General features: G+C 40.3%; 1 protein-coding gene across 1 annotated transcript in view; it reads left to right on the forward strand.

Annotated features, from left to right (window-relative positions):
* Positions 1–22,432, forward strand: part of ZDHHC2 (zinc finger DHHC-type palmitoyltransferase 2) — a 29,076-nt gene that overhangs the window by 2,143 nt on the left and 4,501 nt on the right. The window contains exons 2-9 of the mRNA XM_068403104.1: positions 1,061–1,155; positions 7,395–7,515; positions 8,448–8,517; positions 10,037–10,069; positions 17,724–17,844; positions 18,563–18,695; positions 21,173–21,299; positions 21,489–21,581. Of these exons, the coding sequence (XP_068259205.1) occupies positions 1,061–1,155; positions 7,395–7,515; positions 8,448–8,517; positions 10,037–10,069; positions 17,724–17,844; positions 18,563–18,695; positions 21,173–21,299; positions 21,489–21,581 (793 nt within the window). The remainder of the gene's footprint in view (positions 1–1,060; positions 1,156–7,394; positions 7,516–8,447; positions 8,518–10,036; positions 10,070–17,723; positions 17,845–18,562; positions 18,696–21,172; positions 21,300–21,488; positions 21,582–22,432) is intronic.

A 22,432-nucleotide genomic window follows, 5' to 3' on the forward strand; every position in this document is an offset into this window, starting at 1 on the left:
ATTTCAGGTTGTGTAGTGAAAGTACACAAGTTTCCCTTTATGATCTTTTTTGACGATCTTATGAATTTATAAAGTTATATAAAGACTATTTGACCATGTAGCTTCCATATAACCTTGAGCTCTCTATGGTCTGAGTTCATCTGTACAGCAGGGAAATAATATTTTTCACTGTTGCTGTCGTAGATGTCCTTTATTTGCTGCTTCTCTGCCCAAGGAATAAAAATCCAAGGAAATACTCTTTCTTGTGCGTTAGAGCAAGTTAATAAGGGGATACAAGTTTTGGATTTACTATTTACTGTAGTGAATTGCTTAGTACAGTGACAGCTTTTAAATGGAAACACCTATCCATCCATGGCAGGCTCTTCAGAAAAGTTAATGTTACCTTCTGTATTCTAGTAGAACAACCCAGCGTGGTAAATGTTGACTGGCATCTATTAAAAAAAAATCTAAGAATAACTCACTGGCTGTGAAGAATATAAAGTAGTGAATGCACATTGGAATTTAAAGAACCTGCAGGTTTTAAAAAACCACCATACTGTCCTCCCTCCTAAAAATCTAGCAAAGCAAATTAAATGGTTTTGGTTGCTGCTCAGGTATCATATGCACATCCACTAAAAGACTCCCCTCGCTCTAGTCATTGTTTAGGTATCTGTACTTCCTTTTGGGGGGTTTGGGGGTTTTTCTTTGTTTTTTTTTTTGCATGGCTAGCAGTCTCCCTACGCAGTTTATAAAGCTAAAACACAGAGACGCATCAGTTAAATAGGATTTATCAAATGCATAAAGGGAGATTGCTTGCTAAATAATTATGGGGCTCTAATAGGCTATTAACCGTTCCCCTCAAACTTTTGTGATATATGTAGCCTGTATCATGACTTTCCCCACACAGTCTGTATTTGTCTCATATAAAGTTGCAGTGCAGTATTCTCGTTGCAAAGCTTTTGCAGAGCCTCTGTATTTACATCTGTTAAGAGTAACTACCTGTGATACGTACAGCATCCATTTGTAAGTACTATAATATCACTGGTCTGTTTGTATTAATTCTGTTCCTTTTTGATTTTAGTTGTGTGCCTGGTTGCATACCACATATTTTTCATGCTGTTCGTCTGGTCATATTGGAAAACAATCTTTACTCTACCAATGAATCCTTCAAAAGAAGTAAGATAAACTTAACTTTTGTTTCTGAAATAGCCTAGTCAAATGCCTGATTTTGTAGTATTTTAATAACTTAGACTCTAATCTCATGTAGTTTTACACTGTGTAGAAAAATACAGATGGTAGTTACAGCTTCTTAACAGGAGCAAGTCAGATTGCAAACAGCGTAATGACCAAGACAAAAAAAATTACACTCTAAGTTTTAAAGGTTTTTTAATAGATTTAAAATTAGGTAATATTTATGATATTAAGAAGAAAAAAACCTCTCCACTTGAAAAATGAGAGTTATTTGAACTAGCAGCTTAAGTCTTTGCATAGGAGTATACTACTTCTATGTGGGCAAAAAATTTACTTCCCTGTGTTTAAGAATTACATTGCCTGTCAGCATCTGTCTGTTGTCCTCTGAATTAAAGCTTCTTCCCCATCTGTTTTGGTATGAAGGAACTTGGGGTAGTGGCGTGAGCGCACAACAGGTAAGCTGATGCAGGGAAGCCATGGGTGGCTAAACAGGAAGGGAGCTAGTACAGAACAGCTACATGGAAAAGAGGTCTGAGTAAATATATACCTCAAGTCTAAGTCCAGCTAGTACAGAAGTATTAAAGAAGGAGGATCCAGTTGTCTTGGAGAATATTAAGATACAAAACCATGTTCAATATGACGTACCCTCAAGATAATTGCTTTTAGTACAGTATTGGGTTTTTTTACTATTTTATTCTTTTTTATTATTTTAATTTCACATTCTTGCTAACATTTTTAAAAAAAGAAAAAACTGTCCATAGCGTTGATGAAAATCCTCCCCATGCAGCTTGGTACAACCAGCACAACTTTTTAGCCTTTCCCATCCTGTCTTTGTACAGAAACCCCACAGTCCTCAGTAGGTGCTATGTCACACAGCCTCTGAGGTCAAGAGGAGTCATGCTATGGCTGCTCTGGAGTTTGAAATATCCATAAAGCCAATATTTATTTCATCATGGACTCGTAATTCTAGCTCCTACAACTACCATGCCAACACAAAATAAATAGCTTGTGATTTCTACTGTCTGTTGTGCAGAGGTTCTTTTCTGAATAGTTTTCATTCACTAATAAGATACGTAATTGTGGAAACAAGTAGATAATTCCAAGGAATTGGCATCTTCCTTGAATTTCACACTGCAGTCTTTACTACAGCTTGGGGTGGAGAGGGGCGAAATAAATTAAGAACCTACTTCATTTAGTAATTACATAGCAAAATATATGCGTGTAATGGTGACTGTACCAATAATTAGAAGGGTTTTCAAAACACTGGGATGATGCCAATGAAAGACTGCCAAAACATTTTGACAAATCCTTAGTAATTATAGTGAGATTCCAAAGCCATAATACAATGCTACTGGAGAACTTCAAATGGGATATTAAAAGTATTGAAGTTGGGTAATAGAAAGCAATGTGTGGTGTTTCTGTGTTCTTTAAATTTACATAATGTTGCTGGCAGTAAGTGACATCTTTGTTGTTTCATGTCTTTTTCCTAATCTACTAGAGCAGTATTTTTAAACTTTAATTAGGGTATTTTGTAATGTTAAGTTACTGCCTGGCTTCCAGTTTCTAGGATGAAGTCTGTAAATATAAAAGGATGTATTTTCAACTTAAGTGACTTATCAACTATAGCAAATACTCATTTGAAGACTGAAAAACAGATAAAGCTTTTGCGTTTTGTTTTCATGAATACTGCAGCTGATGCAAAGCACACAGCCTGTATATTCCTTTTTAAGCTTATTTCAACTTTTTACACGTATGAAAAGCACTGAAGTTCCAGCTGCAGTTTCTCTTAAAGAGACTTTCAGGAACTTCACTTTAGTGTGTGCCATTCTGTATCTGTGTGTACCAGCTATATACAAGCATTGCGTGAAGGTGGGAGAGAAGATGGTTTCCCAGGCAGGAAGGTCTTGTAGACTTAGGACTGTTCTGAGAACCAATACAAAATGGTGGAGCAGTAGCTCTGTGTACATCAAACAGGAAGCATTAAAAAAAAAAGTATTCTGAACCAAGTTTCTGCAGTGAGAAATCCTCTGTATCCCAATATAAATCAGTTCAGGTGTTGGCAAGAGTGTATTCTTGATAGGGAAAAAATGAAAGGTGACCTGAGAAACTCATGCTAAACAGTGAACCTCCAGCTTCTGCTGGAAGATTGTGAGCTTTGTCAGGAAGATAGAGTGGTGCCTTCTCTATGCAGGAGAGAATAGGCTCCTAACTGTATGTTTCTGTCTGCTTTCTTAGTTTTACATGCATCACTTTCATTTAGGAAAAAAATTAATATTATTGTAATGACTAGCCTTTCTGTAGACATAAATCACAGAATCACAGAACATTAGGGATTGGAAGGGACCTCGAAAGATCATCTAGTCCAGTCCCCCTGCCGGAGCAGGATTGCCTAGACCATATCACACAGGAACGCGTCCAGGCGGGTTTTGAATGTCTCCAGAGAAGGAGACTCCACAACCTCTCTGGGCAGCCTGTTCCAGTGTTCAGTCACCCTCACCATAAAGAAGTTTTTCCTCATATTTATGTGGAACCTCCTGTGTTCCAGCTTGCACCCATTGCCCCTTGTCCTGTCAAGGGATGTCACTGAGAAGAGCCTGGCTCCATCCTCATGACACTTGCCCTTTACATATTTATAAACATTAATGAGGTCACCCCTCAGTCTCCTCTTCTCTAAGCTAAAGAGACCCAGCTCCCTCAGCCTCTCCTCATAAGGGAGATGTTCCACCCCCTTAATCATCTTTGTGGCTCTGCGCTGGACTCTCTCTAGCAGTTCCCTGTCCTTCTTGAACCGAGGGGCCCAGAACTGGACACAATACTCCAGATGCGGCCTCACCAGGGCAGAGTAGAGGGGGAGGAGAACCTCTCTCGACCTGCTGACCACACCCCTTCTAATACACCCCAGGATGCCATTGGCCTTCTTGGCCACAAGGGCACACTGCTGGCTCATGGTCATCCTGTTGTCCACTAGGACCCCCAAGTCCCTTTCCCCTACGCTGGTCTCCAACAGCTCTGTCCCCAACTTGTACTGGTACATGGGGTTGTTCTTGCCCAGATGCAGGACTCTACACTTGCCCTTGTTATATTTCATTAAATTTCTCCCCGCCCAACTCTCCAGCCTGTCTAGGTCTCTCTGAATGGCTGCGCAGCCTTCTGGGGTGTCAGCCACTCCTCCCAGTTTGGTGTCATCAGCGAACTTGCTGACAGTGCACTCTATTCCCTCATCCAAGTCATTAATGAATATATTGAATAGAACTGGTCCCAGTACCGACCCTTGAGGGACTCCGCTAGACACAGACCTCCAACTGGACTCTGTCCCATTGACCACCACTCTCTGGCTTCTTTCCTTCAGCCAGTTCACAATCCACCTCACTACCCGATCATCCAGACCACACTTCCTCAGTTTAGCTGCGAGGATGCTGTGGGAGACCGTGTCAAACGCTTTACTGAAATCGAGATAGACCACATCCACAGCTTTACCATCATCTATCCACCGGGTTACATCCTCATAAAAGGCTATCAAGTTGGTTAAGCATGACTTCCCCTTGGTGAAGCCATGTTGAGTGCCCCTAATGATCCCCCTATCCTTGATGTGCCTAGAGACAGCACCAAGGACAAGTTGTTCCATCACCTTTCTGGGGATAGAGGTGAGGCTGACCGGTCTATAGTTACCCGGTCCTCCTTCTTGCCCTTTTTGAAGACTGGAGTGACATTCGCTTTTCTCCAGTCCTCAGGCACCTCTCCCGTTGCCCACGACTTAGCAAAGATGATGGAGAGTGGCCTAGCAATGACTTCCGCCAGCTCCCTCAGCACCCGCGGGTGCATCCCATCAGGGCCCATGGATTTATAGATGTCCAGATTGCTTAATTGGTCCCTGACCCAGCCCTCATCTACCAAGACAGATTCCTCCTCTATCCTGACTTCTTCTGGGGCCTCAGGGGTCCGGGGCTCCTCAGGACAGCCTCCAGCAGTATAGACAGAGGCAAAGAAGGCGTTCAGTAACTCCGCCTTCTTTTTATCCTCTGTCTCCAGGGCCCCCACCTCACTCATCAGTGGGCCTACATTGCCTCTAGTGTTGGCTTTACCTGCAATGTATTTGAAGAAGCCCTTTCTGTTGTCCTTGACCTCTCTTGCAAGGTTTAATTCCAAGGAGGCCTTAGCTTTCCTAGTTGCCTCCCTACATCCTCTGACAACAGACTTATATTCCTCCCAAGTGGCCAGCCCCTCCTTCCATGATCTGTACACCCTCTTCTTCCACTTGAGTTTGCCCAGCAGTTCACTGTTTAACCATGCAGGCCTCCTGGTACCCTTCCTTGACTTCCTACCTGTTGGGATGCTCTGATCTTGAGCTCGGAAGAAGCAGTCCTTGAATGCTAACCAACTATCTTGAGCCCCCTTACCTTCTAGTACCCTGTCCCATGGGATTTCCCCTAGCAATTGCTTGAAAAGGCCAAAGTTGGCCCTCCTGAAGTCCAGGGTTGTGATTCTGCTAGATATTGTGTTCCTGCCACATGAGATCCTGAACTCTACCGTCTCGTGGTCACTACAACCAAGGCTGCCCTCAACCTTCACCTCTTCAACCAGACCCTCCTTGTTAGTGAGGATAAGATCCAGCAGCGCTCCTCTCCTAGTTGGCTCATCCACCATTTGCATCAGAAAGTTATCATCAATGCACTGGAGGAACCTCCTGGACTGAGGATGGCTGGCTGAGTAGGCCTCCCAGCAAATATCAGGGTAGTTGAAATCCCCCATGACAACCAGGCCCTGTAATTGAGAGACTGCTCTCAGCTGCCTGTAGAAGGCCTCATCACCCTCCTCATCCTGATCTGGTGGCCTGTAATAGACACCCACAACAGTATCACCCCTGCCAGCCTGCCCCTTAATTCGCACCCACAAACTCTCAACTCGCTCCTGATCCGCCCCTGGATAGAACTCAATACATTCTAGCTGCTCACTCACATAAAGAGCAACTCCACTACCTCTCCTTAGCGGCCTGTCTTTCCTGAACAGGACATAGCCATCCATGACCACATTCCAGTCATGCGAGGCGTCCCACCAAGTCTCTGTAATTGCCACTAGATCATAGCCCCCCGACCGAACACGGATTTCCAGCTCCTCCTGTTTATTCCCCATGCTGCGTGCATTGGTGTACAGGCATTTCAGGGAGTGAGCTGAGCGCACCGATTTCACCCCAGGGAGATGGGAGGCCTCCTGGTCTACCTCAACACTAGAGCGTTGCCCCAGTGGTGCAAGCCCAGGTACTACCCCATCCCCCTTCGAATCGAGTTTAAAGCTCTCCGAATGAGCCCTGCTAATTCCTGTCCCAGAACCCTTTTGCCCCTACGACATAAACCTTTCCCATGTATTACGGTCATGCCTGGTGTCTTATAAAACCGGCCATTATCAAAGAACTCAAAGCCCTGCCGGAAGCACCAGTCTCGTAGCCAGGCATTTATAGAGACAAATGCTAGGCAGAGGGCTGCTTTTTCTCGTACAGGTTAGAGACAGCCACTCTTCCTGCCAAATAGGGATGACTGCTCAGAGGTGATTTTGTATCCTGTTTCTCTGATAGAGATACCAAAGACTTCGGCATCTGCCCATTTGTAGAAGCTACAGCGACAAAGCTGACTATGTTGCTGTGTTGCAGAGGGCTTTAGAGTATAATAAATTGGGACTACTTCATGTATACCATGCATCTCTTTCAGTAGTTTTTACCCTCTCAGCCAGTCTCTGAAGTAAAAACATCCTAACACCTGCATGAAGAGAACAGCAACTCTCCAGTGGCAAAGAATAAAAGGGAAAATGCCAGACACCAGAAGGGAAATAAAGCTATCTTTTCTGCTATTACTAGTAGTGTATTTTGTTTCAGTTAAAGACTGACATCCCTACCTTATATTCACTAGGTAATATTTAGTATTACAGAAGTAAATTAACTGACCTTTCAAGGGATGGTAAGCTCTTGATCCTCCTCTTAAAGAGTGTTGCTTATTACTTCTGGAAGCGTTCAGCATTTCATCAATACCAAATCAGAAATAATTCTAATTTTGTCTTCAGTTGCCATAAACTAAATTAGTGGTCTTAGGAACACTGGGTTATTTGCTGTAATACCTTCTACCTGCTGCTAATCCACCTTTATATAATGAATATTTCTTTCTCTTTACATGTCTACAGATACATATTTAACTTGAAATTTGCTAACATATCTTTGATTTTAAAAATTATTCCAGTTTCATCTATCATATTCAGACAAGGAATCCCTAGAGAGGGAGCCGAGAGGTGAATCCCAGCAAGAAGTCTTAAGACGGGCAGCCAAGGATCTTCCTATCTATACACGGACAATGTCTGGAGGTAAATAGGTGTTCAGGAGAGCACTGAAGGCAGGTGTCTTGATGTACTACCTAAACTAATTAAAAAAAAAATTCAAGTGTTTGGATTGTAGGGAAGAACTGCTTTTCATACTTCGTAAAATAACAAAGTTACCCAAGAACTTAACTTTAATGTAGCTTTATGCAGCTACATTTATTTTAGTGGAAAGATTGTTGGAAAGTAAATTGCTGCCTACAATTTGAGATTTTAAAGTGGATTGACAATGCCTTGCTAAATGCTTGCAAACTGACCTTAACGAATAGCTTGTAATACTAGCAGACTGCAGAAGAGGCTGTAGCAGTCTTTAACTCCATAGATTTCTTCTTTCATAAGTTAAAAAAAAATAAATCCCTGTCTGCATGTCATGTGTAGCTATATAGATCACAGTAAGAAACTGTTACTTTTTTACTTGCTGGGTGTTCACTTGCAAGAACGAAAGTTCTTCCAAGCTAAGAGTTAATTTTAACGTACTGATACTGTAAGTTTGTGAATGCTGGCTAGCTAAGCAAATCCAAGAGATAATCTCATATAGTAAATTAAAGCTGTTAGAATAATAGTTTAAAATAGCTATATTGTTGAACAGTCTTTAAAGGTTTTCCAGTCTAGTGAGGGTTTTGTTGGTTTTGTTAGTTCGTTGGTTGTTTTGCAGAGCTGGAGGGGTTCGGAAGAAAAAACGCTGATTAGCATGATTAACAGAGACTGCAAAACCTGAGCTTTTTGGGTCCACTCTGCTAGATGCAGCATTGCAAGTACTTAGAGAATGCTTCAGTATTTGCAGCTGCTTCTGATCACACTGAAATGTTTTCCTGGGGGTTCTGCTGGGCTAGGCTGCTAGTATTTGCTTTTGCGCACACTTCAGGAATCCAAATGTGTAACTGTGCATCGATATCTAATCTTGGAACTTTTTTCTTTAGCAATCAGATACTGTGACAGATGCCATCTTGTAAAACCAGATCGTTGCCATCACTGTTCTGTATGCGACAAGTAAGAAAATATTTTAAATAAGTGATTTTCTGAATAAATGGATTTTTTTCTTGACACAGAAGCTTTTCTTTTTTATGTGTAGATTTTTCAGGTTTAATGTTTTGGCAGAGAAGCTTTTTTTATTCCTTAGATTTTTTGCAGGTTTAGTTTTTAGTTATTTATTTATTTCTAAGGAAGTCTGTAACTCACTATAATTCATTTGATGGCTTTCTTGATGCCAACATGGATTATGTGGTCATACACATTCTTTACATAATGGTTAAAAATTATGAATATTAATAAAGAACTTTCCTTAAGAATGTAACAAAAATAGCTGATAAACAAAAATTTGCTTCTTTTGTTAGAATCTGAATAAAGATCACTACACATCTCAATCTAATCATGATGTCACTTACATCTTACCTGAGGTAATAAACTTAATATCCTATTTTTCATTGGATAACTTACAGGTTATTTTTATTTAAAGAAAGAAACAACCAAGGATCTCCCATTTCTAACTGAAGCCGTAAAATAAAGTTTGTGTTTGTCTAACACAAAATGAAGTTCACCTCCATATTCCCCAGAAGTCTAATTGCTTTCTAATTTAATCTTTCTTTCGGCTGTTCTTCTCTCCGACCTTTCTCTAGTTAGCTTGGATGTCCATGTGTTTCTCTACTCTTGCCCCCAGTGATTTAAATTTCTAACTTCAGCAGATAATACATCAACCCTTCCAACATGATTGTGAGGCAGAGAAGACTTTCCATTTTGTCCAGCAAAACAGCAGAGGCACTGAAAGAGTAACTGAGTTGAGGCAGAAAGAGGATCTTGGTGATGTTGTATGGGATGGTGGTTGCAGTGTAAGACAGGAACAGTCTTGTGTCTGAGCAGGGTAGAGAAAAAGAGTGACCTGTGTTATCCTGTGAAATGTGAGTGAAATTTGCAGAATGCCATTAGTTAATATATTTTGCAGAATACCTTAATTTTGTCCTTGTCAAAATTCACTTGCTTCAATTATATCTGATTTTCTTGTGCATGTTTTATTATGGAGAGTGATTAATTGCAAAAAAGTTCGGGATTTTTCGTACAAGGTGAGTTCTTAAAAACCTCCTGTGCATCTGCATATATTTCTATAAAAGCAAATCACGTACTTGGAAATATATTTAGTTGCGTCATTAAGTATATAATAATTGAATTAGCCCAGTTTCTAAGTCTCTGTCAGAGAATAAACAATAGTTGAAAAACCTATTCAGAAAGAGAACCAAATCCTAAAGTCGAAGTTGTAAATTGCATTCTTAAATCACTAAGCTCTTGACAAGAACGAGCGTTTTGAGTTTGGGTTACCTGCAGTTTACTTGTAGGTAAACTGTATTATGTGAATTTAAATAGACATCTTTGTTAAGTAGATTAGGTAACCAGTGGTACATATGGGTAATTCTTAATCTGTATGTGAATAATTTAAATCTGACACGTAACTGTGCTTCTGACTTTTCTTTTTATTTTGTCTTTTGCAATGCTTGGAATTCTGTTGGGTTTTTTTAAGATGCATTTTGAAAATGGATCATCATTGCCCTTGGTGAGTGTACTACTGGCTTTCTTTTCTTACTTTCTGATTTGGTAAAATAAACTCTTGAGGGACCTCTTATGAAGGTGATGCTTCACTATTCCTAGGGTTAGATGGTTATGTGGAGTTACTGGTCTTGCAGGACCACTGGAGTTACTTACTGTATATCCTCTTTTCCTAGTTGTGAGATGTGGAGAGAAGTTCATACGTAATTTTTCTTAACCCTTAGAGTGAGGTCTCCTTGTTTTTACAGTTAGGATGAGGTAGACTTCTGGTCAGTAAGAAAACTTCTTTTAAGAATTGCATCTTTTCTTCATGGACTTTGACTATTCCTGTAGCTTAGTTGCATTGAATGATGAAATACTACCCTAGGTTAAAAACCAAAGGGAAGGGCTGTGCCTTGTTGCCTTTACTGAAGCTCCCAGGATAGCCTGAGGGGGCTTGCTGCAAACAGCAAGTTAGCTCTTTTAGTTTTACAGGTTCTTTGCTTTCTTTCATTTTTTCTCCCCTCTCCCTCCCACCCTCCCTCCTTTTGCTGCTGTGTTGGCCTGCACAGTGGTTTTGTTTTCCTGTCTCAGCAGCCCTTGGAACCAGTGGGTGGAAAGGGTGTGTAATTAATTTTATGTCAGTTTGGCAGGTGTGTCACGGAAATAATTAAAGATAATTGCTTAGTGAGGTGCAAGTTAAGAGGATTGAGTGGTAGATGGCAGTTCTTCACCACATTAAACCAATCAAATCTCCTGCATTGGACAAACTGAGTGGTAGATGATTCTTAGCAGCTGGTTTGACCTTAAATCAAATTCCTGGGCAGAGGCAACCCTGTCCTGGGGGAGGAAGGGTTGCTGGGCTCTTCCTGTTTGTCTTGGTCCTGACTACAGCCTCTGACATAATGCAATATGGTTTAAGAATCTACCCTTATTTTGCAACTGCATGGTAGAAACAATTGAAAAAAATATTTAACAATATAGGCTAGAGTTACTTTACAATTTTTTTTGCTGTAGGGATATCAGCATGTGAAACTCGATGATGCTTAGTAGTGTGCTGCTTAAAAAAACAAAACACAGATAAAATTGTTGAATAATGAACAAGTTTCTTATAAGGGCTGTTTCCTTTTTTCAGCCTTCTTATAGCTGTCTTGTAGAAAGCTATAAGAAAAATATCTGTTAGGCTATTCCTGACAAAATATCAGTGAAAAGTCTCAATATTGCTATTACTATTCAGTATTATACACACTTCTCATAAGCTTTATGGTCTTTTGGGATTTTTTGGGTTGTCTTGCCTTAGGATAGTACATGAAAACGTCCTTCATGTAAACTTCAATTTCAGAATAAAAATCCATTGCATCAAATAACAAATCATAAACTGAGCACTTAAGTGTGGTGTAAAGGGGCAGTGAAGTGGTATTTCAATAGGGCGTAGACTTCTAGAAAAATGAACTCCTTTTTTCTCTCAGTAGCATTTGTTTATTTTACCAGTTTGCAGATTCTTTGTATCCAAACAACATAAACATACCCAGTTTGAGAGAGTATTTACATTGCTCATTGTTTTTAATCTAATAAGCAATGAGTGCAAAAAGAAAAAATAGAAACATAGAAGGTACTTGAAAGACATATAACGCTTCTTGACGGTGAATTTTTCCTTTTGTACTCCAAGTAACAGAAATGCACTAGAAAAAGAGGTATTGTCTTGTTTTATTTTTCCTAAGTTGAGCGGATGTCCACAGTGCCTTGCTCACCCTGAAAAAATGAACTACGTGGAAGTGACAAGGGAGTTTTGAAATACTGCACAGATGCTGATCAAACTTTATAGTTTCCTTTAAAGACCCATGTTCAAGGGGTCTTTGGGAAATACCACATGGCTATTTTACCAACAAAAGTAAGGGTGCAAATCAGTATAATGGGTGGGTTGAAAACATCGTTAGGTCCTGCTTTGCTTTTTGTGTTGGGATTTTTTGGTGGGAGCAAGTTTGGTGGGAAGGAGATGAGAAAGAACCTGTGTGATGCTTAGGGAGAGCAGGGGAACAGTAATGGGAATTACTGTTCTAATGTTCTCCTAGGGGAAGGATTTCTGGAGAGAGGACAGGTAAAAATAGCCTAGGGGAAGGTAAGATGAAGCATTTGGAAGGCAGAGGTAGTAAGATGGTAGTCATGTCCTAGCCCCAGGTCAGCTGTTTTCTGCTTTTTGAGAGGCTTTATTTTGGCTATCACTCCTGCACTAATGGAAGTGCTGTGATAAATGGAAATATTTAATGCTAATTGCCCTCTAACTACTCCAAAAGGTTTAAGTGATGCAGAAGTAAAAACATTAGTGATTTCTATGCTAGTGCTCCTGGTACTCATACTATAGATGGAGCTGCAGGCAGGAATGCGGTGGCTTGAGGCACCAAAAATATGTATGTAACAACTCTAGTATTAACAAGGTGCATTAGCAACACCTTAGGAACTATTTGAACCATCTCTGCTTTGTCTTTTGAGTAATCTTGAGTGTCTCCTTAATTCTCTGATACTTCTTGTTAACTGAGCTGCATCACCTTCAGGGTCTTGTAAGTTATTTTCCTGCCTGGCATTTTCAGTAAACTAATTCTTGAAATAGAAAGGATATCTCTTTTTGTACTTAAAAATTAATTGTTTTAAATGTTATCTGTAATCCAAATTTTAACCTGGAATGTTCTTTTGTATGAATGTTTCACTGCAATAGCACACCATTATTTAGCAAGTTGTCTGTACATTTATCAGTTTTACTCTTTGTCAAAAGGTTAGACTTTAACCACCATTCATGGGTCTTATGATTTGATACTACATGTTCAAATAGCATAATTACAAAATCTTGGTGTTTACTTTCTCTTTAATCTTTTGATGAACTATTCTCTTCCAGTAAGAACTCCTCAGTCTGGGGCTTTGTCAAAACTGTGGGGAGTGGGATAATTTATGAAAGTTTTTTTTTTAATGTGTGTGCTGTATGCAGTGGTGCAAAAGAACAACAAGAAAGAATCTTGTCTTTGATTCAAGAAATTTCATCTCTGGTGAATAACATTTCACTTGCTGTTTCTTTTCTCACTAATCAGTGTCATAAAGTAAAAACTGTCATAAAAGAAATACCATGAAAGTAAAGTAGGGTTATCATAGAAACCTTGCATCTGGATTGCTTGCAGTTTATCATGGAATTGCTAATTTAATGAAGAAGACACTTCACTGTGGAGAATTGTAATTTTACTTTCTAATAAGAATCATGATGAGCTTAGAAACATATCTTCTGATTTTTTAAATTAGAACAATCTCTTGTGAGTCCTTCTTAATTGTAGTTAATATAGATGCTTAGCTATTGCCGCGTGTTTAATAGACAATGCTAAATTTAGTGTTTAGCCAAGGTGGCATGTTTTCTAAAAACAATAACAAAACAAAGAAAACCCCTATCCACCCTGAGTTTGGATAACAGTAGTGTACGGTGAAAGTTTTTCTGGTATTTAAAGATTTTACCCTTTTCTGATTACTGTCTGTCCTGCCATTACCATCTGTCTCCCTGAAGAGAATAGGTGCAATAACTTGTTCTGTACTTCTAGAAGAAGCTAAAGTTGAGACTCGCCGCACCTTTTTTTTTGAGAATTATTTTTCAATATACGAGTGCTTTCATGGATGTAGTCTTCTTTTAATTAGCAGATCTTTCTTTAGCTAATTGATATTGCTGTCAGAACATATATGGATTTTTTAACTCATATGGAGAGTTATGTCAAAGTTAGCAGTGCAACGATAACTTTGGTTAGCTTCTTAACGCAACCAAATAAAAGAAAAAGGAAGCTGCTTACCAATAAACTGTCCATGGGCAGCACTCCAGTCTTTTTCATTTGGTGGATTTAACATCATTACATGTTTAATAGAGCTCTAAAATTCATAAAATTTAAAGAAATCATCCCATCCCCCTGGGGTGAAATCGGTGTGCTCAGCTCGCTCCCTGAAATGCCTGTACACCAATGCATGCAGCATGGGGAATAAACAGGAGGAGTTGGAAATCCGTGTTCGGTCGGGGGGCTATGATCTAGTGGCAATTACAGAGACTTGGTGGGACGCCTCGCATGACTGGAATGTGGTCATGGATGGCTATGTCCTGTTCAGGAAAGACAGGCCACTAAGGAGAGGTAGTGGAGTTGCTCTTTATGTGAGTGGGCAGCTAGAATGTATTGAGTTCTATCCAGGGGCGGATCAGGAGCGAGTTGAGAGTTTGTGGGTGCGAATTAAGGGGCAGGCTGGCAGGGGTGATACTGTTGTGGGTGTCTATTACAGGCCACCGGATCAGGATGAGGAGGGTGATGAGGCCTTCTACAGGCAGCTGAGAGCAGTCTCTCAATTACAGGGCCTGGTTGTCATGGGGGATTTCAACTACCCTGATATTTGCTGGGAGGCCTATTCAGCCAGCCATCCTCAGTCCAGGAAGTTCCTCCAGTGCATTGATGATAACTTTCTGATGCAAATGGTGGATGAGCCAACTAGGAGAGGAGTGCTGCTGGATCTTATCCTTACTAACAAGGAGGGTCTGGTTGAAGCGGTGAAGGTTGAGGGCAGCCTTGGTTGTAGTGACCACGAGACGGTAGAGTTCAGGATCTCATGTGGCAGGAACAGAATAGCTAGCAGAATCACAACCCTGGACTTCAGGAGGGCCAACTTTGGCCTTTTCAAGCAATTGCTAGGGGAAATCCCATGGGACAGGGTACTAGAAGGTAAGGGGGCTCAAGATAGTTGGTTAGCATTCAAGGACTGCTTCTTCCGAGCTCAAGATCAGAGCATCCCAACAGGTAGGAAGTCAAGGAAGGGTACCAGGAGGCCTGCATGGTTAAACAGTGAACTGCTGGGCAAACTCAAGTGGAAGAAGAGGGTGTACAGATCATGGAAGGAGGGGCTGGCCACTTGGGAGGAATATAAGTCTGTTGTCAGAGGATGTAGGGAGGCAACTAGGAAAGCTAAGGCCTCCTTGGAATTAAACCTTGCAAGAGAGGTCAAGGACAACAGAAAGGGCTTCTTCAAATACATTGCAGGTAAAGCCAACACTAGAGGCAATGTAGGCCCACTGATGAGTGAGGTGGGGGCCCTGGAGACAGAGGATAAAAAGAAGGCGGAGTTACTGAACGCCTTCTTTGCCTCTGTCTATACTGCTGGAGGCTGTCCTGAGGAGCCCCGGACCCCTGCGGCCCCAGAAGAAGTCAGGATAGAGGAGGAATCTGTCTTGGTAGATGAGGGCTGGGTCAGGGACCAATTAAGCAATCTGGACATCCATAAATCCATGGGCCCTGATGGGATGCACCCGCGGGTGCTGAGGGAGCTGGCGGAAGTCATTGCTAGGCCACTCTCCATCATCTTTGCTAAGTCGTGGGCAACGGGAGAGGTGCCTGAGGACTGGAGAAAAGCGAATGTCACTCCAGTCTTCAAAAAGGGCAAGAAGGAGGACGCGGGTAACTATAGACCGGTCAGCCTCACCTCCATCCCCGGAAAGGTGATGGAACAACTTGTCCTTGGTGCTGTCTCTAGGCACATCAAGGATAGGGGGATCATTAGGGGCACTCAGCATGGCTTCACCAAGGGGAAGTCATGCTCAACCAACTTGATAGCCTTTTATGAGGACGTAACCCGGTAGATAGATGATGGTAAAGCTGTGGATGTGGTCTATCTCGATTTCAGTAAAGCGTTTGACACGGTCTCCCACAGCATCCTTGCAGCTAAACTGAGGAAGTGTGGTCTGGATGATCGGGTAGTGAGGTGGATTGTGAACTGGCTGAAGGAAAGAAGCCAGAGAGTGGTGGTCAATGGGACAGAGTCCAGTTGGAGGCCTGTGTCTAGCGGAGTCCCTCAAGGGTCGGTACTGGGACCAGTACTATTCAATATATTCATTAATGACTTGGATGAGGGAATAGAGTGCACTGTCAGCAAGTTCGCTGATGACACAAAACTGGGAGGAGTGACTGACACACCGGAAGGCTGCGCAGCCATTCAGAGAGACCTGGACAGGCTGGAGAGTTGGGCGGGGAGTAATTTAATGAAATATAACAAGGGCAAGTGTAGAGTCCTGCATCTGGGCAAGAACAACCCCGTGTACCAGTACAAGTTGGGGGCAGACCTGTTGGAGACCAGCGTAGGGGAAAGGGACCTGGGGGTCCTAGTGGACAGCAGGATGACCATGAGCCAGCAGTGTGCCCTTGTGGCCAAGAAGACCAATGGCATCCTGGGGTGTATTAGAAGGGGTGTGGTTAGTAGGTCAAGAGAGGTTCTCCTCCCCCTCTACTCTGCCCTGGTGAGGCCGCATCTGGAGTATTGTGTCCAGTTCTGGGCCCCTCGGTTCAAGAAGGACAGGGAACTGCTAGAGAGAGTCCAGCGCAGAGCCACGAAGATGATTAAGGGGGTGGAACATCTGCCTTAGGAGGAGAGGCTGAGGGAGCTGGGTCTCTTTAGCTTAGAGAAGAGGAGACTGAGGGGTGACCTCATTAATGTTTCTAAATATGTAAAGGGCAAGTGTCAAGAGGATGGAGCCAGGCTCTTCTCAGTGACATCCCTTGACAGGACAAGGGGCAATGGGTGCAAGCTGGAACACAGGAGGTTCCACATAAATATGAGGAAAAACTTCTTTATGGTGAGGGTGACTGAACACTGGAACAGGCTGCCCAGAGAGGTTGTGGAGTCTCCTTCTCTGGAGACATTCAAAACCCGCCTGGACGCGTTCCTGTGTGATATGGTCTAGGCAATCCTGCTCCGGCAGGGGGATTGGACTAGATGATCTTTCGAGGTCCCTTCCAATCCGTAACATTCTGTGATTCTGTGATTCTGTAATACATTGCCTCTAATGGGAAGCTGCTAATGGCACTAAATGTACCCTCATCATGTCTCTCTGGTGATAGTGTATTCTAGTTGCTCATTATCATGTAGAAGTTCTTTAAAAATGGGAAACAGGTGAACTTGAAGCCTATAAGTAAAAATGTTAAGATGAGATTTATTTTAGCATTTGGATGTGTATTTAAATGTTCCTAATCTTTTTTATTTGCTGTAATGTTGTCACTGATACGGAACATTTTCTGTTTATTCAACAGTAGTATTTCCCTCATTATTTTATGTAAGTGTAAATATTTTTTGGGATCTTCTGTGAATACTCTTACGTTTGAGAATCTTACTAATAAAGTTTACACTGATATATAGTATGATTAATGAAGGAGGATGTGGATTAAATGAGACTGCTTTTTCTTACAAAATTAAATAGAGGTTCAAAATCTTGGCTTGTAACTATCCCAGCTGTTATGTGCAGTATGCCTAATGGTAAAATATGGATACTTAAACTTACCTACAAACTGAAAAAGTAACGGTAACTGCAGTCATATTTACATCAGATATACTGGGAGCAGATTTCATACCGTAAGTCAAACCTGAATTTCAGTAAACTGTTGGAAGTGGTATTACCTGGTAAAGTTCTTTGCGTTTGTTGTTGTTTTGGTTAGAATTTCTACACTAATTTGGGAGTTGAAGCTAAATACGTTTCAGTAGCTTGAGGCATCATAAATATATAGGAAGCAAAACTTGGTTTATGTGCTGATATTAACTTTTTTAGAGTAAATATGTTTCATTTTAAATTGGATGAAAGCAAAGAAAACAACTTTCTTTACATTCCATTTTTATTTTTACTTTTCTTTTATCAGGGTGAATAACTGTGTAGGATTCTCCAATTACAAATTTTTTCTTCTCTTCTTGGCTTACTCTCTCCTGTATTGCCTTTTCATTGCTGCAACAGATTTACAGTATTTTATCAAGTTTTGGACAGTAAGTACTCTAATCTACGTACTGTCTTTAAGCGTATGAAGTTACTGCTAAGAGTTGAGGCATTAAATAGTAATCTAATATCTCCTAATATGGGGTACAAAAGTTTATCTAATAATCATAGCCCTGTGTTTTTTTCCTGTTTATCATAGGTTATGAAATTTCATTTATTCCTACATTATTTTGAAGCTATGTAGAACAAGTATGCATTTATTTAGAAAACGTTTTACAAGGGAATTTAAATTATAGATAGGTTTTGTTACTTCCTTTAATGCTATGCTATGAAAAACTTCAGAGAAATTTTATAGTATTTTAATTATGATTATCTGGGTTCACAACTTAGGATATTACCGTCTTAAATGTGCATTATTTATGCTATTATATGACTATTCTGAAAAGGCTAATGAAACAAGATAATTTTTGTAAAGATAAGTTATTCTTCTCTAAAAGGCAGTTCTAAGTTCAGATCCAAATTGCAGGTTCTTGTTGTCAGTATTTATACTTTCTCAAGAAGGGGCCATTTCTTTAACCTAGATACTGTCAACAACCTAATTGCATGGTCGTCTGTATGTAGGAGGTGTATAATTTGTTTATTCAGACCCTTGTGCATGGTACGTTTGTGCCTGCACTGAATTTGATTTGGCTGAATAGAAGATTATTAATAATCAAATTAAACTTCTATTTCCCTAATTCTAACGGCATATTTTTTTTTTATTTTTAGAATGGCCTTCCTGATACTCAGGCCAAGTTCCACATCATGTTTTTATTCTTTGCTGCAGCTATGTTTTCTGTCAGTCTGTCTTCTCTCTTTGGGTATCATTGTTGGCTTGTCAGCAAGAATAAGTCTACATTAGGTAAGTAGATTTAATGCTTCTGTGTTTGACAGCAAAAAATAAATAATAGATGTATGTTATATGTATGGGGGTAATGGAAGAAGTAGGCAATCCTCTGCAGGTTCCTTGGATCCTGGTTAGAAGTGCCCAGGTCTGGCAATGTCCAGTACTGAGTCCCCAGTTGTGCTGCTCCTCAGAAATTCTGACTTTTTCTCCTGCCCCAAGGGGCCAAGCTGTTAATGAACTTACCATCTTCCTCCCACTTCCTCCCATCCACATTTGTTAACAGAAACTGAATAAATTAAAAAAAAAAAAAAAGGAGATCACTTTGTAGTAAGTGTTAGACATGCTAATGCGTGCTCGCACAAGTGCTTCTTGTTTGGCGTTCCCAGCCCCCAGGTCAGAGTCCTCTGATGTGGTGTCTCAGTCAGGGCAGTGGCTCCAGCGCTTCGTTCCCACCCTTGCCCCCTGCAGAACCAGTGTTCTTCTGTTCAATTCAGTTACAGTTTTGTTTAAAAGCTCTGAGAGGCATAGCTATTAATTCCAAAACTTTGCCTGTACTGGTGGCAAGGAGAGGAAAAAAAAAATCTGGAAGGCAGGCTGATTGTGGCCCTAGTGGTGTTAGTTTTGATCAACATGAATGAGCACAAAGAGCCAATGTCAGAAAATGATCTGATACAGAAGAACAGATCTTAAGGTAGGGCTTCTGTATTTGGTAGTAAATGAATACGGAGATCTGAAACGCGGTTTCACAGTTGTGAGTCTTGTCTACCACATAATCATAGATGCATAGAAAGGACTCTGTATTATGAGTTAATTTTACAAACTTCAAAGAAGATGGGCTGTGCCTCTACTATGGGAATGTATATATAACTGCATTGGATATCAGTGTTAAACCAGGATTTCCCACCACTTGGATGAATATTTATCTGGTTACAAAACTTAATAGATAAATAAGTAAATAAATTGAGGTGCAGAAGTTTGGAATGCCTGTTCTCTACGATATCCTGGACTGTAATAATACCAATTTGCAATATATTCATTAAAGTTTCTAAATCTCTAAATGCTTTTCTGTTGATACAAGCTGAATTAGAGTAAGCCAATGAATTGATCTGTTTTTTCCAGTTCTCTTGGGATTTACTAACATGTAGATTATTAATGGAAACCTTTGAATATATATCATTGGAAGAAAGCTTGTTTACTTCAAGATTTCTCTAGGGTTTGTGGGTGTCTTCAGTATCTGAAAAATCATCTACTTAGAAATTAGTATCAGAAAAAATTTGTTCAGTCTAGTTATAAGTGGAGGAAAGTTTTATTTATGATGCTTAAATGAAAGGAAATAATTAAGTATTCTCTTTATAAACGGTTCTTATCATTTTAGTGCAAAAAAAAATTTGTTCAAAAGTAACTATAATGCAGCACGCTTCTAATTCTACATTTCATGTTTGTAAAACAAATTGAATTCCATGCAGGTAATATACAATGTTTTCTGTACATCTAAGCTACTCAAAAAGATCTGTTTGTCTGTTCTTCCCATTTTACTTTGGAAAATTGCTTGATACGTGAAACTCTGAACATGCAATAGTTTGATAATGAAGCTGTGGGAGCTTTAAGTGTGACTGTGCTTGCTTAAATCATCCTGGGGAGCTAATTTCCTAGCCTAACATGGACAGCTAAAAGAGTATCTCTATTTTCCCTCCCCCCTTCTTCAAAACACCTTGTAACTAATGCATTCTATATGTTTAAGGTCATTTCCAGCAGTTCTTAGCTAAGGATTTACTGCAGAAGGATGATCTCTGCACAGTTCCAGCATGGTTTGTGTGAGCTCTACTGTCAGGACATCAGGACATAGTTTGCCTACTATATATAGCCAGTTAAGGGAATTAAATGGCTATCAGTCACTTGGTGGAAAGTGAATGAGTTTTCTGCTTCAGGCACTTTGCAACACTTGAAGCTATATTTAGCTCTCTTCTCCAGAAATTTAGGTTGGACATCCATGGGGAATAATCTGGGTCTACAAGTAAAGCGCTTTCTTTATGCAGCTGTAAAAACACACAGTATTTTCATACCCCAGGGTGTGAAAAGCTAGTCTTACTACTAAAGTGGGATAAGCTTTTCTTCTTTTCCATTACTCTTTCTGTAGTAAACCCTTTATTTTTTTCTTTCTTGAACACTCTCTGTGGTATAGTCACTTGCTGAAATCTTCACATAACGTATCACTCCTTAAAAAGTGAGTTCCTCACTCTTCCTTGCCTGGATTAGTAAGGAGGGTGGAGGAGACTTCCACCCTTCCTCAGCCATAGGACTTCTCTGCACACACAGTGACTGTAGCACTGACTGTGGCTTCCATGAGTGGACTAGCTTCCTCAGTCATTTGGGCAGTACAGCCTTTCCTCTTGGGTGATGCTGTCATCAGTGCAATTACCTAAATAGCGGTGTGAAACTTAAACATACTATCTTCTGAAGAAATCTAATTTTTTTTTTTTTTTGCTTTGAAGAAGTATTCAGAGCTCCCATATTTCGTCATAGAACAGACAAGAACGGCTTTAGCTTGGGCTTCAGCAAAAACCTAAGGCAGGTGTTTGGTGATGAGAAGAAATACTGGTTGCTGCCTGTGTTTTCAAGGTATGCTCAGTTTTTAATTCTTTGTTTGCTGAAACTGTTGTATTATCAGGATCCACAGGGTTTGGGGGTTTGGGTTTTTTGGTTTTTTTTTTTAGTTTTCTGAAATTAGATACGGTAATATTCATGTTAGAAAAAACAGTTCTTAAAAGTATTTTTTTGTAAGTATGACACTAATTCTGAGTTTTTCAGTCTAGGGGATGGTTGCTCCTTCCCAACTTGTCTTGTTAATCAGGATCCCGAGCAAGCTTCCACACCTGGTGGTCTTAATTCAACTTCCAAAAAGTAATCTTCTTTTTGCTATTTATTTCAGATAGCTGATATTCTATTTTTTTCCTGTGCATGTATAAAGAGAACCATGTATAAGATACTTAAAAGTGGTAAGCAAATGAAGAATGTCCTAGTAAGAAATACAAGTCAAATTTTAAACAGCGAAGTTGTAATTCAGCCAATCCACAGACTTATATTTAAATCTATGGAAATGAATTTGGGGTCCTCAGCCTCCCATATGCTTTGTCTCGGTTCAGTGGCATCCCAGGACCTGAATTTTGCATGCCTGCCTAAACAGTATCAGTAACCTTCTGTTCTGCATACATATGAGATGGTTAGTCGCTTTGCCTGTGATACGGATGCGTTACCTTGTGAGGCTTTTGGGGGAGGCCTCCTTCTTTGTGTCTGTGAAAGATGCTTCACATAAGGGAATCCCAGTTCTCAGCACTTGTGCCAAAGCATGGGAAGCTGCATATCAAATGCGCGTGTTTTGCTTCTACTGATAATAGAGACATTTTCTTAATCCTTATCCTTCACGGCTGTGACATCTTTAAGGTGTGAAAAGTATGCAGATGTCCCTTAAACTAAATAAATATATTAGCTTAGTATTTCATATTGTAACTTTTTAGCAACGTTTATGTAATGAAGTGTGTGATAGGTATAGTAGACTTGAATATGTGACTAAGAAATGATAAGGGAATTGTATTGACAATCTTTTATTCATAAAAGAAACACGTTATGTTTCAGCTAGCTGTTTATTTACCCCAGTGATCCATAGGTTATATTAGGCCAGAGGTTTTGGAGATGTTTTCTCCACTATTTGTCATGTCAGGTTTATTGTAGTGGGAGTGAATGTGGATAGAGTG

The sequence above is a fragment of the Nyctibius grandis genome, chromosome 6 (genome assembly GCF_013368605.1).
Source record: "Nyctibius grandis isolate bNycGra1 chromosome 6, bNycGra1.pri, whole genome shotgun sequence".
Taxonomy (NCBI): Eukaryota; Metazoa; Chordata; class Aves; order Nyctibiiformes; family Nyctibiidae; genus Nyctibius; species Nyctibius grandis.